Source organism: Grampus griseus (assembly GCF_964374135.1).
Source record: "Grampus griseus genome assembly, chromosome: 5".
NCBI classification, from domain to species: Eukaryota; Metazoa; Chordata; class Mammalia; order Artiodactyla; family Delphinidae; genus Grampus; species Grampus griseus.
This window is the reverse complement of record NC_138998.1, coordinates 140,815,943-140,833,446: the sequence shown is the minus strand read 5'-3', so window position 1 is coordinate 140,833,446 and position 17,504 is coordinate 140,815,943. Positions and strand designations below refer to the sequence as shown.

Here is a 17,504-nt window from a genome sequence, read left to right as displayed (position 1 = left end):
TGCATGACCACTGAGCAGATTTTATTTTCGCACGCAAGAATGCAGAAAGACACCGAAAGGTTAATCTTTAAACTGAGCTCTCAGTGGCGAGGTGACTCTCGTCCTGAGGAGGGCTGAGGCATCCTGAACTTCAGGAGCTCCAGGTTTAGGTCCAAGAAGGTGTACGTGCTGTAGTCATGATGCTGGAGATTCTTGTAGGTGGTGTTGTCAAATGGCTCAGCGGGGGTGGCGGCCAGTGGGGACTCTGCGGGGGAAACACAGCGCAGGTGAGGACCTCCGGCAGGGAGGGAGCTTCTGAGTGAGTCAGCGCACACTCACTCACTCACTCACTCACACACACACACTCACATACCAAGCATTCTACATGAACCTTTCCTGAATGCACTGTCTACTTAGAAAAGCCCATAAAGCAACACTGTCTTCAAAAGCAAAATAAAGAAATTAGCTGAAAATTTATACTAAAACATATAGCCTCAATAATGTAAGAAATGGAATAGCTTTTACAACGTGCCTTAACATCTTAACTTTGTATACCTCTAGCCTTGAAGATGCCAAGAACAGTTATGGAGGGACTTTCAGGTCATTTAAAGATGCAGAAAAAAAGCAGATCTATTAAAAAATGTCTCTAATAGAAATAAACCATTCACAGAAGAGAAATTTAAAAGCAGAAACTAAGTGAACCTTTTAAGTCTCTAAGTGCAAGAAAATTAGATAAAGCCCAGTGGTTATAATAATGACACAGTTAAGGGGAACTGGAAATGAGATGTGTAATTTCTGTTGTTTAACTTTTTTTGAAGAAGTTGTTGGTATACTTTAGATTCACAGACTAAGAAATACTTAGCCTTATTTCTCTAAGTGGAAAGAAGAATTAAAATCCACACGCCTACACCACTGGTGATCTTAGAACTAAGAGCGTGGATGAAGCACAAGACGCCCGGCTCTCCTGCAACATGACACGCGACACGATGCAGGCACAGCGAAGCTGGCGTGGGGTGATGGCTCAGCCTGGTTAAGTTCTTACTGACCCTAAACCACTGCCGTCGAGACTCTCGACACTCCTACTCATGCGGCACAAAAAATAACTACAGTTTTCCACTATTTGGATTCATACCAAAAGTTTTGGTTTTCATTTTTTTGGTTGTATTAAAATAAATGATGTCTTATTTAAAGAAGTGACGTCTTTCCAATCTCAACACGCAGAGTATCTTCGATGTGGTACAGGGACATCCCAAGCAGATGCACTCTTACAGCCCAGGTGGGGAAGGTGCTGACTGGAGGGAACGAGGGTCTGGAGAACGCTTGTCCAACACCAATCCCCCGGGAGGGCCAGGAGCCAGGCAGCTGGGCTGGGAGAGCTACGAAGTCGGCCCCGCTGTAGACGCTGCCCCTGCAAGTGAGCTGCACTCCTGGGCAGTGTCTTTAGCCTCTGAAGGGCAAAGAGAACACTGGAAAAATAACACAACCATGAAAAAGTAGGGGCAAATTGTTTTCAAAAAGATTGCAGTCTGAAAACCCCCAACTCTCTATGTTATCATCCTGAAGGTTTTACAAATTTACAGCAGAATGACTAACAGCAGCATCAGGAAAGTGGTTCTTGACGTCTGGAGAAGTCTGGCAGGGGCTGGTACTTCGCACATTTATGAAAGAGGAGATGGAGAGGGAAGAAAACACATCAATCCTGTCAACATAGTGCAACCCGTAAGTATAATTACAGGTAATGTAAATTAGGCAAGGGGGGGGCTTTAAAAAGAAGAGAGCAAACAGGAAGGAGCGGGGTTTGTCAGTGATGCGTTTTCAAGGGCCACAGATCCTAAGACAGGAGACCTGCTTTACAGTTTCGCCATGATCCACCTAGAGCACACTGCATTTTATGAGGTTCAAAGCGCAAAAAAATGCTAAAATAATAGGAATAAAGTTTCCCTTTAAAAATTTAGGGTAGCAGGGCTTCCCTGGTGGCGCAGTGGTTGAGAGTCCGCCTGCCGAGGCAGGGGACACGGGTTCGTGCCCCGGTCTGGGAAGATCCCACATGCCGCGGAGTGGCTGGGCCCGTGAGCCATGGCCGCTGAGCCTGCGTGTCTGGAGCCTGTCCTCCGCAACGGGAGAGGCCACGACAGTGAGAGGCCCGCGTACAGAGAAAAAAAAAAAAAAAAAAATTTAGGGTAGCAAAATAGCCCTTCATAAAAATTCAATATAGAAAAAGCAGCCCGTTGCGCTTTTTAGGAGCAGGAACTGTCTAGGGTAAATCAGACTCGTGCATTTCATGGCTGCCTCCATGTCACGGCTTTACTCCCTAAAATGCGATTTTCCCTTAGGCATAAAGATGCTGAAAGCCACAGCCTGTCTGGCTCACCTGAAGACCATCAGTACAGCTGGAACTATCGCTCCTCACCTGTGGGAGTTTAATAGGACAGCCCCCCCCTCCACTCAGTGACATGCTCTGCAGGTTCAAGAAATGAACACTTAAACACCCTCAAAAGTTAAGGGTGACGACGTTAAATTGCCTATTTTCACAAGTTACACTGGTTAAGGGACAGTCCAAGAGTGCCAAGGGCATACTCTTCCACTGTGATATAAATTTCAAATGTTTCAGGAATTTTTATCCATAACTAACATATATCCCTCAGCCTATCTGAGACAGTGCTATAGGCCATATTCCTATTGCAGAATCTGATCAAGCGTAAGGCTTCTTCAGATCACACAGCTCTTCAGTCTCACCCACCACCACAGGACAAGAGCTCTCAGCCCCAAGTCAAGGTATACCCTGTGTGCCGTCCTGGCCTTCCATCTGAGCTGCTGAGTCTTCGATGATTCCGCCCTTTTCCTCAAGCTTTAGTACCGCTGTCTTTTCATCAAAAACGTCTTTATTGTGAACAGGGACTGGCATCAAATTTTTCACTGGTAACTGATCTTCCAAAATCTCTTCCTTAGCCTTCAAGATTCCTTCTGCTACTTGCTTTCCCAGATTTTCCTTTTGGAACAGGGAAAGAGCCACCTCCCCATCAGGCTCTGGTACTTGTTTTTCCAAAAGCCTTTCTGTGGTCTCAGGAGTCGCTGGCAGCCGTCGTCCTGCTCTGGTTTCCGCAGACTGAGTGGGCGCTGGGCTGCCATGCGGTCGCGTGGATAATCCTGATTTCGTACGGTCAGATGAGGTTTTTTTAACTTCCAGTGGCTTCTGGCTTTCCTTATCTATTTCATTGGACGCAGCTACTTCCTGCCACTGTTTTTCCTTTACATCTTGCTCCATAAACTTTCCACCTGCGTGTGACTTGGGTGCTGTGGTTTTTGGTTTGGGGTCTTTTCTGTCCTCTGATGGTTGACGGGAGGCCCCTTTCTTCGCCCCGTGGGGCCTCTGCGCAGAGACGAGGTCCGGATGCGGCTGCTGTGATACACTCTTCTCTTGTGCGGATATTTCAATTTGGGGGGCCCCACCTGCAGAGGAATGGGAGGCCTGTGCTACGGGAAACCCTCCTCTGAGCTTGCTCTTTGCCTGAGGACCCGCTTCTGAGCTGTCACCCTCCTCATCTGACTCGGAATCAGAGGAGCTGGACGAAGATGAAGACGAAGATGAATCATCTGTCCCTTTCCTGCCCTGCTGGGTTCCTTCTGAATCAGAACCCTGTTTTCTGAATGGAGGTGCAACTTTCTGAGGAAACTCTACCAAAGTCTTTCTTGGCAAAAACTTCAGAACCCCTTGGTCTGTGAGCGGCATGCTGGCATCGGGGTTAGGGCCAGCTAGCACCCTGCCTTGCTTCACAACTGGTGGGGAAGAAGTGGGTGAAGGTACGTTTTTAGACAATTCATCTGCTGTTGGGGTGGCTAGCTGCTGGCCCCTCTCCTTTGGCTCCACTACATCTAGGAAATGGCATAAAGAGGAAGATTATTTTTAATATTTAGTAAAACAGTGAAAATTCACCAAGGCCACAGACATTTCATTACATATCACCTTGTTATTGATAATATCTTCAACATAATCATCTTAGGAACTGTTCTGTCAAAACCCATTCTTAAGTGAAAGGCAAGCCACACAAGACAGAGAACAGTAAAAAACGTAGATGTTTTTCTTGGTAGCTGAAACTTTTTAAGATGGGATTTTTACCAATAGAAGTAACAATCTTGTCTCCATGTTTTTGCAGCGAGAGCTTCTGGATGGTAATTTTTTAAGCTACTATTTTCATCTAAATTTAAGATAAACTATAATATAAAGATATTTTCAGATAATGAAGTTTTAGAAATGTATCATTTCTTAAATCCCTAAAAAAACTGGTGCACCTCAAATATTTTAAAAAATTACCCGTATTGTATGAATTTGAGCTTTCTGAACAAAAGAGCAAAGCAGAAGTAGAGACAGTGGCCTGGGGTGAGCATATGCATGAGTCTAAGAGTGGGAGATCAGATGGAGGGGGTAATGTGATTCAAGTGAAGATGCTGGAGAGGATGGGAAGTCCTGCAAAATCATACCATTTGGGGATTTCCTCTGCCAAGGAAAAGTATTACAAGACCAGAAAAGTCTAAAATAATTTAGTATCATATATATCATTGGAAACAATGAGTTTTAAGCTGTTACAAAAAGATGCTGATATAAACGTCTTAGACTTTGTAGAGTCAGTTACAAAAGAAAACGAAAGCCCGCCACAGTACATTCATGAGAGCTCATTTCATTCAGTTTTCTCAGGTGCTAAATCTCTTTTAACCATACAGATTAGAAGAAAAATACAGGACAAGTGTTTATAAATTAAAATTACTTTTCAAATCTAACGCAAAACTTTATAAAGTATGTTTCAGATGAGCGAACTCTAAATGCATTCCTTACTTTCAAGTCTAGGAGTCTATACTAAAGAGTATACTACTTCTTTAAAGTGGAAAAAAATGTATTTCTAACTTTACCATCTTACTGGTATCCAAAAAAGTTTCTAATTGTTTTCTGAGCTCAGGAACTCTCTCTCTCTCTCTAAAACAGAATGATAGAAAATGGTCAAAGAAAACTGAGGAATAACCAGAAATAATGAGAAATGGGCCAGAGAGAGGTTAATGGGCAGTGTAAGAGGATATGACTGAACAGCTGGAGCAGTGGGTCACTGCTTAAAAAACCATCACCGTGTCACCTCCACCCCCCCCACCCCCTCTGCCATGCCCTGTCTGATTCTGTGGCCGTGTGCCACCCCAGAATCTGCATTCTGACTACAGGAGAACAGAGCTCCAGGATCGTGTTAAACATAAAACCATGGCAAAGGCATGCACATGCACTTGAACTCTCTCTCTGTCTTTCTAAACCATACCTGACATAGCCCAGAAATTTCTATAAGCAATGGGTAACATAGGCTGGTCTACAAACCCTGCTAGCCTGCTCACCTGTATCATTAATACACTTTTAGGCTGAGCATGAATTTTCCAGTGTGAAAAATTAACTAAAAGTAAGGCTTATTTTAGATAGGCTGCTATCTAATTATTATGCCTCAATCTTCTAAAATTTATTGTGGAGATTTTGAAAAATGTAAATAAGTTATTAAAACGTTAGAGTTTATCACCTATTGAAAACAGGAAGAAAACTTCAAATGATATAGTTTATTTTGTTTGAAAAAGGAAACTTCTGTCTTATTTAATGTTATAAGAACATTAATGCTCTTATTAACATTAACATATAATGTTAATAAGAATATTAATGTTTTAAGATATCTTTTGTTCAGGCTTAGTTATTGGGACAATTCCATGGAAAGGCTAATAGAATAAGCCTCAGTAGCATGTTTGCTTTTCATTAAGAGCCAACCTCTGACCTGCTGCAGCACAGGCCCAGCGTCCTCTGTGACTCAGCAGGAAGCCTGCCACGACGATCTGTAGCTGCCACCAGTGACCTCTGTGCCAAAGTGCCAGTGTGGACACCACACCTGCATTCACAGTGCAGGATGTCACCTGGAGACACAACCATCGGGTACAGGAACAATGGCTCTCACTTTGAATATAAGTATGACTTTACCTGTTTGTTTTCATGAAACCTCTTGCGTGTCTAGAGGCGGGATGCCTGCATACTCTGAAAACGTTTTAGTTTCAGTGTGACTTTCCTTGAAAGATAAATATACGAAAACACAAAGCTACTTAAATAAGACTAGCCATGGAGACACCCCTCCCAGCACAAGAGGGGGGCTTTCAGGGACGGTTTCGAACCCTCAGAGACCATCACAACCCACGTAAATAAAGGTCTACGAACACTAGTGACAGCGCAGAGACAGGAGTTCTCTTATTGCTTCTCTATCTCCTCTCAATTTGAATTTCCTGAATTTCTTTCCTGCTCATTGAAAAGCAAGGGAGGGCATGACCTTCAACGTTTTAGTAGTCCCCTACTGAAAGGAAAAATGCCTTTGGTGTTTGAAACAGGTCAGCAGCCTTACAATACTGCCACATCTTGTCAGTGGGTCACAAAACTAATTTCAGAAACAAAGCACATTCAGAAACAAAGGTGCATTTCAACAAGATGTGAAAGACTAGTTATTCAAATTCTGTATGGTAACTAAAACCTCTTTTTACATGTTTTTTACTATTAAAAAAAGTTTTGTTTTGTTTTTTTTGGTTTTGGTTTTAATGAACATGCGAGAACCGAGACCTTTTTCAGAGGCAAGACAGCACATTGCTTATAAATATGGGCTGTGGGGACTTACTGCCTGGGCTCAGACTGGGCTCCACTACCGACATCTGTGTGACCTTGGGCAGCTCAGGAGTCCCCCGCCCACTTTCTCATCTATAACCCAGGGATACTAATGGTACCTTCTCACGAGGTGTGGAGGGGAGATATGGAGTGCTTAAAACAGTGCCTAGCAACATTGGTTAGAATTAAATACATCAAATTCCTATTTCCGTAGATTCCTCGTTTCTCAAACTGGAACAGGGGCTTGAAGCAGATAATGAACTTTGGCTTCCTGACAGAGTCTTTAGAAAGCCACATAGGAGTTATTCTGTCAATGGTTTATTACTGATTATTGCAAAATTCAGCCTAGTGATGGAATTCACCAGAACATCAAAGCTGGCAAGCCAGGCAGCTGTGCAGGGGAGGCACCCACTTGGAGACCTGGATTCTGATGTCTGTGCTCGCCATGCTGGCAGCTCCCCTCAGGAAGGAAGCGTTGGCTACGATGAGCTGCGCCCCAGGTGGAACAATGGAGAGCGTGTTCACCCCAGATGCAGGTCCCCGGACTAGATGTGAACCCAAGGGTGAGCGCTCGGGGCCCGGTCTGCACGCAGGGAACTTTCCCTCGAGCTTCCAAAACCACCCACAGTGGCAATGCGCCACTGGCGGGCCAAAGCATTTCTGTATCTTACACTCACCAATCACTGACACTTCGGGAGAAATACTGAGGCCTGCACATGTTGACTTAGAAGCATCATTTCTTTCTCTTCATGGAGGGACTGTAATTATTTTTTAAATTCTGAGATACGAACATAACGTGCATTAAAGACGGTGTAGCTCTAAAAACCGTCCTCCCACCTGACAGCACATACACATGACACGCCGGTCGTCGGTCTCACATCGACCAGGCCAAGACTGGCATGCTGATCCCGCTGAGGGCGGCAGGGCCCGCCACGCCCAGAGGCAGAAGCTACATGAGCCCGAGGCCAACTCCCAGCTCAGTGTTCCCTTCTCGTAACTGCACCCCAAACCGCCACAGGATGAAGTATTCCATTTCCACTCATATGCAGAAGCATGTTTGTAAAAAGGGGGATCTTTGGAAAAAAGAAGAGTCCTTATGTTTAAGGTACCTGTTTAGAAACGTACAGATTAAAATGAAAATGGAATTTTGGCTTTAAAAACACAGCAGGTACAGGACAGAAAACAACGCTCCTGCTGAATTCGGACGGGAGCGCGTAGACACCACAGGGGGGGTACACCTGCTCAGCATGGATGGATGGCGTGTGAAAGGCAGTGGGTGGCTGGCTCTCTCAACAGCGCGCGGACGTTTTATAGGCTGCCCATGTCTCCGCGGGCAGATGAAGGGGGACAAAAGTGTCTACACGCTTTTCAAGCATTCAAACTGAGTAAATGATATTTTGATGAAAACAAGACGAACTCCAATTATCCTTCTAAACCCCACACAGTCAAAGCTTTATAAAGAGACTGCATATATCATATGCACGTATTCAGAGTTAACTAGGGTTTCATCAGTTACGACTAAACGCGGTGGGCCTGGATTATAACCAGGTTTACACTGCTGCATTTCCTGCTCTCCTCCTATGACGATACACTACACTGGATTCAGGGGGAAAAGTCAAAACTGGTGACAGAAGTCAAAATGACTGTGGACAGAGCTGGAAGCAGATGAGAATCATGCTTCACCAGTCATAATGGAAGGCGGTACCTACTCCTAACTCTCTCTCCACAGTCGTAAAAGGATGCCTGCGATCCTGGGCTATGACCAAGCAAAGCCTGGGAGACTACGGATAAGTCCCAGAGACCCTGAAAAGTCACAATCAGGGAAGAAAAAAAGGAGGGGTCACAGCTACTTCACGGGAGTACGGGATCGGTATTAGGGCCACCGAAGTGCCTCAGCGCCTGCGTACTCTGCAGCCGTTGCTAGCCATGGAGTCTGGCATTCAGAAAATACAGAGAGAGCAGCTCAGGGCTAATTGCTGAGTCCAGCCTTAACAGAGTTAACTGTTAGGTTACTGATGTGTTTGGTCTAAAGCCTGTTACAGATCCTATGTCTGATTATAACCTGGACACTGCTAGAAACAAAGAGTCCAATTATGTAGCTAGTAAACTCCTCTTCCTGCTTGGGAAGCTGACTGATTTACTCTGTATTCTGTCTCCCTTAAAACGACCACTAAAATCTTACTTTTTGGTGGACTTTGCTTCCTGGGATTCGGTGGCAATCCCTTTTCCTTCTTTCCTGATTCTGCAGAGAGAGAAACTGTAGAAGCAAGTCCTCGAAACACTCCTGCTTCTAGGAGCACAGTCTGACAAAAGAACGGCACAAATACGAATATTTTAGAGTAATACCGTTTTTAACAGCTATTACGACATGAATACTACGTATTATTATGACATATAAATGCTTTGCATACATATGGCATATTTCTAACAGTTATTACAATTCTCTTAACCTATGTGTATTATGGAAATTTGAGAAAATACAAAAAAAGCTGCAAGGAAAAAACACCTGAGTTCAAGGACAGTCACTCTTAGCATTTGGGTATTTCTCCAACCAGACTTTCTCCTGAGCGTACTGTTTTGTACTCTCCAATTACCTATCAACCTACAAAGTACTGATTCTTTTCATAAAATGTTTTCCCGTACTTAGAATATAAAGTAGAAGCACTATCTAGCCATGAAAAATAATGTACATGAATAATAGTTGCTTCAAAACTGCCTACCATATATCATAAGTGGAAAGCATTTTACAGAGCGTTAATTCACTCAGCATACATCTACTAAGGCCTGCTATGTGCTGGGCACTGTTCCAGATGCTGGACACAGACGAGAGGTGCCTACAGCCCATGTATGAGAGTGAAACATTTGCTTCTTATGGTTATGACGTCAGCACGTGTGTATATGTATACATGAAAGCAAAAACCGAAATGAACTGGGACTAGATATGCAGAGGTAAATAGTGGCCTCCCTGACAACAGATCTCCCCTCCAACCATCTGTACTTTATTTTGCCACGAATAGTTCTTGCTTTTGTAATAAGAGCCCCTTTTAATTTTAAAGATAGTGAAGGGGACTTTGCTTTTCCTATATGGAGAAAGCCTTTCTTTCTTCCTTTTTTTTCACAGATGAGGTAACCTAAGCTGGCTTCACATGGCTGCCTCGTAAGTTACCGGCTCAACCAGGTGCCTGAAAGTGCCCTTATTTCCTCGCGGGTTAAATAAGCAGTAGAGACACTGTCCTCAAGGGTTCGGACAGGGCTCGGCGCGGGGCACCAGCGGCCCCCACGTCTGTCGGAGGCCCGGACCGCACACCGGAGCTTCCCGGTGATCCAGGACCAGAGGGAGCGGTGGCCGGGGTCGCTGGGACCCTCGCCACTCCCCGGGCCCGGCCCCCGACCAGACGTCCTCTCCTCGGCCCAGGAAGTGGGGTCAGCGGCGTCCCCGGACGGCTGGAGGTGACCGTCAGGGCCGCGGCCCTCGCCCCGCCCTCCGCGGGCTCCCGGGCGCCGGCCCGGCCCCCCTTTACCTTCAGCCCCCCGGCTAGTCCTCGCCGCAGCAGAAACGAGGCCGCCATGGCCATGACGGGGGCGCGGGCCGGGGAACAGGCCGGGCGGAAAAAGGTCACACCTAACAGACGCGGCCGCAGCGCGTCCTCTGCCACCTGAGGGCCCGCCCCCTAGGATGAAGGCGCCAATCACAGGCAGGGACGGGGCGGGGCGGGGCTCCGGCTGCTGCGCGCGCACCACGGCCGAGGTCCTGCGCGCGCATCCTGGCGGCCTCCAGGTTCCCCGCGCTGCGCCTCGAGGCCACGCCCCCGGGAAGAGCCACCAATCACTGGCGGTTGGGGCCCGCGGACCCGGACGGCGCGGCAGCCTGGGCGCTGGGTCACCGAAGTGATCGTTGTGGGTGCTATTTCCTGTACTCCGTCCGGAGTGGTCACCTGTGGTCACCCTGCAGGGCAGCCTCAGGTGGGACCGTGGACGCTCTTTTGGCCTGTGACCGCACTAGTCCCGTAGCCAAACAGATCAGAAGTGCAAGCTTTAGTTTACTTGAGTGTTTATAACTTGCGGTGCAGACTCCCCCCAAGTTAGGCATAGACATGGAGTAGGTGTAGTTAGTTATTGGCTTCCTTCTCCCCCATTGATCGTGCCTCCCCACTCCTGCCCATGCCCGGTGCCGGGAAGCATTCCAACCAAGAGGAGCATACCCACACCTCAACTCCACCCGGTTGAGGCTCCCCACCGTGGCTAAGGCTGGAGACTCATACAAGTGCCAGATAAATGGGTAAAACAGATACCCCGTGAAACCGTGCCCCATAGGGTTAAAAAAAAAAGCATCCCCATAGGATTAACAGAAACTGGTGACTAACAGAAATACCTGAGCTTGTCTGACAGAACAGCAGCTAAAGGAACAGCTCGCTAAAAACTCTGCTTCTAACGTGCCTTCACTGACCAAGCTCACCTTAATTACTTCTGACTCCTTAGTCACGCCTAAAGATAACACCTCTGACCTATGGGTCACTGTAGTAATGGAGGCTTTAGTGGTTTTTCAAGAACTTTAGTGGTTTTTCAATGACCACTTCTGTGACCCAGCGCCCAGGCCGCCAGCGCCGTTTTTCAGGAACTTGGGGTGGGCTCCTGTCCAGTTCAAGCCGGCTAAGACTGGTTGGGATCACCAACCCTAAAACTGGGCCCGTGCCAGGTGTCGGACGAATGACCTTTTGAGATCAGAGGGTGGAAAACTCCACCCTCAGATCCTGCTAATCAGGAGGAACAGATGTCACCGTGAGTAATTTTAGTGCTTTTCTAGATATTTGGCTCATAACATCCGCTGCAAATCTCTAACTATCTGAGGGCCTGTTCTGCCAGTTTCTCCCAGAGCACAGAGGGCCTCATTCCTGATCTCCACCCTGAGCTCCTTTCAGGGGGTGTTGAAGGTGAGTGGCTGCAGTGGAGGATGACCTCATCTTTGTAGAGGCAGATGGCAAGGGACAATTTGTAGTTGGCACCAGCACCTAAGCCTGGGGGGAGCAGGACCTCCTTGGACGCTACTGCAGTCAGGTGGGGAGGTTAAGCAGGCCTACACGACATTTGGCCAGAAGGAACAGAAGCAACAGTGCCAAGTGCAAGAGGCAAATAGGAAATAGAAAAATCAAGCAGGGGCCAGAGAAAGGGCCGGTGGTTTCACAGGTATTTGTGGAGAGGAGATTATATCTTATTTCACAGTCAGCTGGAAAAGTGTAGGCTAGATTTTGCTGCCAGTGGGGGTTGTTCGTCAGTTGTTAATTCTCTGCCCTAGTCGTTCTGCAGGCACCGTCACCTGTGCCTGAAGTTCTAGCAAGTGATGATCCAGCGTTTTTAGGCAAAACCTCAAAAACTTGTGTTTGTCTATATTCCTTAATGAGTCACATAAAATTCTATCTAAACTATTAGGAATCCACCACCCACCCAACCAAGTGTGAATTAAACTTCTTTTTAAGATAACTGGATAACTTGGGCATCACTTGGACCAGTGATGGGTCCTGAACTCAAAGGTGTTTGGGCCAAAGAGGAAAATTAACATACTCAGCTATCACACCTTTCATACGTATGACCTCACTCTGCATCCTGGGCTAATATGTACATACATTGTAAGCCCCAAAGGAAATGTATTATGGCATTATCCTATGTAAATAAGTATGATTTAATTATGTCTTAAATTAAGATTTTTTTAAAACAAAGCTTTCAGTAACAGTGTAGTTTCTAAATTTATTTTTATTGAAGTACAGTTGATTTACAATGTTGTGTTAGTTTCAGGGGTATAGCAAAGTGATTCAGTTATATATATATATTTTTTTCAGAGTCTTTTCCCATATAGATTATTACAAAATATTGAGTATAGTTCCCTGTGCTATACAGTAGGTCCTCGTTGTTTATTTTATGTATAGTAGTGTGTATATGATAACAGTGTAGTTTAAAACTATTGTTTAGAATGACCATACATAGCATGCCTTACTAAGTTAGTAAGATAATTTTCTTTTTAATAATCGAATAAAAAAACCAGATTGCTCAGCAAACAGGAAAAGTAAATTTAAAAGCTTTTACATAAAGAAAAAATAAGAAAATAAAGTTGAAGTTATACTGGATGTACCTAAAACTGTGTTTTAAAACATATGTAATGACTTCTATTTCTGGCAGTATGTGGCCACGAGACGTAACGAAGGACCCTCGGGTTACAAAACATGTAGCAATGCTGGGTACAGTATTACAAGCATAATTTCAAACGACCAGTTCCGTTCTCACGCCAGTTCTGCTTTCCGTGGCCTCTGCTGGCTCCTGTTCATGACTGCCGGGCAGTGATGTACTGGGAGCTCGTGCTTCTGGGCTCTTCTCTGTGGGGATTCCCAAGTTCCGGGTTGAATGTGTGTTCCTCCCGAGTGGATTTGGGTTTTGCCATACCCTTCTTAGTGCTGGTTGTCTTGGTCTAGTGTGATCATGTTTTTCACAGTCTGGAGTGTCCTGGACCACAGGAAGTGTGTGTCTCCAGGGGCCAAAACACAGAAGCCAGAAACGACAAGAAGCCAGCACTGCCCTGGGAGCATCTGCTGATCTCAGTAAAGCCAAAGCATTGGTTTAACTGACATCAGAAGAGGAGACAAGACTTTGGCCCTGAGGACACTTGGGAGTGGGCTGGAGAGCATCAGAGGAAGCCCTTGCAGAGCTCCCCTCAGTGACAGGGTGAACCTGGGCAAAGCCACCCGCTAGCAAAAAAATCTGCAAAGAAAGTCCACAGGAAATGTGTCTATGTCAGGTGGGGATACATATCTCAAGGCCTATTCTCTCTTGAGTCTGGGGTTAAAACATACACATACCTCCCATGGTCCAGGACATGCCAAGCCCTAAAATTAAAATTTCTCTCTAGCAAAAGATACTATAAAAAGTGAAATGACAAGCCACAAACTGGGAAATCATTTAACTCGTGAGGAATCGGTATCCAAAATACACAAAGTGTTTCCTACTTATTAACAAGAGGGACAAGCCACCCAAGAGAATCAGATAGGGGCTACCTCTGGAGGGGATTTGGGAGACTGGAGTGAGGCCTACATGGAAGGGAGCCTTGGGGCTTCAGTTCTGTTTGTAATGGTTAGTTCTTAAGGTATATTGGGGGTACAGGAGTGTTTGCTCTCTTATATGCATGGTTTTGATTTGTAAGAAATATTTTATAATGCATTTTGATGAGTTAAAAAACCCCACAAATGTTTTGTTTCATTTGGTGCTTCAAAGTTATAAGATTGTTTTCTTTTCTCTTTTCTTTTTTTACTTTTTGACCATGCCGTGAATCATGTGGGATCTTAGTTCCCGAATCAGGGATCCAACCCGTGCCCCCTGCAGTGGAAGCACAGAGTCTTAACCACTGGACCACCAGGGGAGTCCTGATATGATCGTTTTAGATGCCCACTGTTTCATGGAAAAGATGTAGATCCCAACGATCCTACTATAAAGTCTGTCTTCTTGTACACTGACGTGATGGCTAGGATTATCCAGCAGGGTCCTGTGTATATGAATCCTGCATATCTAAGCATGCTCTAACTCATTCTCGATGGACCAACTGGGATAAAACCTGCATCCAGCTTGGAAGATCTGCTTTCACGTTTCTCCCGCCTCACCAAGTGGCTGTTACTGGAGACTTTCCAAGCGTCTGATGGACAAAGGTCGCCACCAACTAAGCGAGAAGCTGAGTGCTGCCACTAAGAACTTAGTTGTTACAATACTAGTGTCCTCAAGATGAAAATATGTGTCGTAGTAGCCTGCAGGGGCTGCTGTAACAAAGGACCACAAACTGGGTGGCTTAAAACAACAGAAATTTATTGTCTCACAGTTTTTCCTGGAGGTTGGAGTCCTAAATCAAGGTGTCAGCAGGGCCACGCGCCCCCTGAGATCCTGGGTAGAATCTTTCCTTGCCTCTTCCTAGCTGTGGTGGCCAGCAGTCCCTGCTGTCCCTGGGTTTCTGCTGCATCAGTCCAGTCTCTGCCTCTGTTTCCACAAGGCGTACTCCTTGTGTGTCTTCACTGAGTCTTCCTTCTGTGCATGTCTGTGTATCTAAATTTCCCCCTATTATAAGGACACCAGTCGTATTGGATTAGGGCCCACCCTAATGACCTCATTATAACTTGGTTACCTCTGTAAAGACCCTCTCTCCAAATAGGGTCATATCCTGAGGTCCTGGGGCTTAGGGCTTCCATATATCTTCAGTATATCTGGGGGAAACACAATTCAACCCATAACATATGTCAAAACCACACCAAATGGGAGATTATGAGTGACTTTATTTTTTTAATGGAAAAAATTGTTAAGCTTTATTGAGATATAATTGACAAAACATTGTGTAAGTTTAAGGTGAATAATGTAATGATTTGACATATGTACAGTTGACCTTTGAACAACAGGCTTTGAACTGCATGGGTCCACTTACACCTGTATTTTTTTCAATAAATATAGTACCTGTATTTTCCTTTTACAGATCTTTACATTAACTAAGTGTAGGGAAAAGTTTGTGTTCGATTAGCAATCACAGTATGCGGAATCAAAAGAACTGGGGTTTGAGTCCTGATTCGGAACAAACTGCGTCAGCTTCCTGCCCTTTGAGGCAGAGATAGCAGTACATGCATTTCGACTGCACAGGGGGTTGGCACCCCTAACCCCTGAGTTGGTCAAGGGTCAAGTGTATATATTGCAAATTATTACCACAGTAAGTTTAGTTAGCACTCCCCCCGCCTCACATGGGTGTAATTTTTGTGTGTGTGCTGAGAACTTTTAAGATCTACTCTAAATTTCCAGTATACAATCCAATATTCCTAACTATGGTCACCATGTTGTACATTACACGCCCAGTGTTCATTCATCTTAGAACTGGAGGTTTGTAGCCTTTGACCACCTTCACCCATTTTCCCCTGATTCCCCACTCCAACCCCTGTCCGTGCCAACTGCCAATCTGCTCTGTTTCTATGAGTTTGGTTTTTTTATTCCACATATAAATAAGATTATACAGTATTCATCTTTTTCTGCCTTTCTTATTTCACACAGAATCATGCCCTCTAGGTTCATCCATGTTGTTGCAATGGTGCAGTGGCAGGATTTACTTCTTTTCTATGGCTGAATTATATATATACATATATATATGTATATATATATATATATGTAGCATTTTCTTTTTTCTTCTCTTTTCCGTACAATTTTTATTTTATTTTTTATTGAGATATAGTTGACGTATAACATTGTATTAGTTCCAGGTGTACAACATAATGATTCAGTACTTGTATACATTGTGAAATCATGACCACAGTAAGTCTAGGTAAAATTCATTACCACACATAGTTGCAAACTTTTTTTTCTTGTGATGAGAACTTTCAAGATCTATTCTCTTAACTTTTTAAAAAATTAATTAATTGATTGATTTTTGGCTGCATTGGGTCTTCGCTGCCACGCGCAGGCTTTCTCTAGTTGCCACGAGCGGGGGCTATTCTTTGTTGCGGTGCGCGGGGGCTTCTCTTTTTGTGGAGGACGGGCTCTAGGTGCGTGGAGCACGGGCTCTAGGTGCGTGGGCTCAGTAGTTGTGGCTCTCGTGCTTAGCTGCTCTGCGGCAGGTGGGATCTTCCCGGACCAGGGCTTGAACCTGTGTACCCTGTATTGGCAGGCAGATTCTTAACCCCTGCGCCACCAGGGAAGCCCCTTCAATTAGATTTGATTAAAATTAAAAAGGTAGATGTTATCATGAAATTTGATGAAAAAAATCTTGAGGAAAATAAGTCTTGTTGGCACAAGTACTATAAGAATTCAAAGTATGAGGCAAGTGATTTATCAACTCAAAAACTTCAAAATGCTTAAGTTTTGTTTACATCTGATGGTCAAGTACAGATCTTTAAGTTTTCATTTATAGCTGCTCTGCGTCTTTTGATACAATGCAGGATTCCTCTTAAGTCTTTATTATTTTTCCTCCAAATAACAAATAATAAAGACTTAAGAGGAATAGTGCAACTCCAAAAAAATTGTAGTTATTTCTCGAGGTTGTAACCTATAACATGAAAGTAGTGAAGCTTCAAGGTCAGTTTAGTGTTTGTTTGTTTTTTTGCGGTACGCGGGACGCGCAGACTCAGCGGCCATGGCTCACGGACCCAGCCGCTCCGCGGCACGTGGGATCTTCCCGGACCGGGGTACGAACCCGTGCCCCCTGCATCGGCAGGCGGACTCTCAACCACTGCGCCACCAGGGAAGCCCCAAGGTCAGGTTAAATACGCACATTACGGTTAATTGTATCCGTTAGAATGTGTGTTACAGAACATTTAAAACGATGTAAACCACGATTGTAAAGAAAGTTAAATTTGCCTGCAAGCCTGTGATGACTGGCTGCCCCTTTCTAGGATCTCTGTGCTCTTGGTATTGTTATCCCACCCAGAAGAGAAACTGTAAATTCACCTGCGGGCCTGAAAAATACCCCAGACCATGAAAGTATGGACTTTCACTGTACCGGCTAGATTAGCTGAATAGAAATGATGTTTATAGCCGACTCACCTTCAGAAACACTGTGGAGCCTCCTGCTTCCTCTGCTTTCTGCCCAGCGTCAATCCCTCCTTGGAAGCTCCCTTGCGATGATCTCATGTGAGTCTCCGGCTTAGCTCCTGCCCCTTCTCCCCACCCCCAACCTCCCGCCCCCAGCCCTCTGCGTTCTCTGTTCTGTGATACAGACTCTCTTCCGTAGTCTGCCTCCATGAAAGCCCCTTTTACCTCATTGCCTTAAAGGAAGCCCAGCTTTTCCCAAACATTCTGCTTTTTTTTTTTTTTAATATTTATTTTATTTTTGGCTGCGGGTCTTAGCTGCGGCACGCGGGTTCTTCCT

The 17,504-nt window shown here is 45.1% G+C and overlaps 1 protein-coding gene across 3 annotated transcripts; it reads right to left on the bottom strand.

The window, feature by feature from the left end:
- On the bottom strand, nucleotides 1-10,294 carry NDUFV3 (NADH:ubiquinone oxidoreductase subunit V3). 3 transcript variants are annotated; one of them, XM_082655704.1, is made up of 4 exons: nucleotides 10,159-10,294; nucleotides 8,820-8,940; nucleotides 2,761-3,852; nucleotides 1-244 (listed from the first exon to the last, which is right to left on the bottom strand). In XM_082655704.1, exons 1-4 carry the CDS (start codon nucleotides 10,210-10,212, stop codon nucleotides 81-83), a joined length of 1,431 nt encoding a protein of 476 aa, XP_082511830.1. In that variant the 5' UTR covers nucleotides 10,213-10,294; the 3' UTR covers nucleotides 1-80. The 3 variants fall into 3 exon arrangements, with proteins under 3 accessions (XP_082511830.1, XP_082511831.1, XP_082511832.1); XM_082655705.1 differs by having other exon boundaries at nucleotides 2,761-3,429; XM_082655706.1 differs by lacking the exon at nucleotides 2,761-3,852.
- Between the last annotated feature and the right edge of the window lie 7,210 nt (nucleotides 10,295-17,504).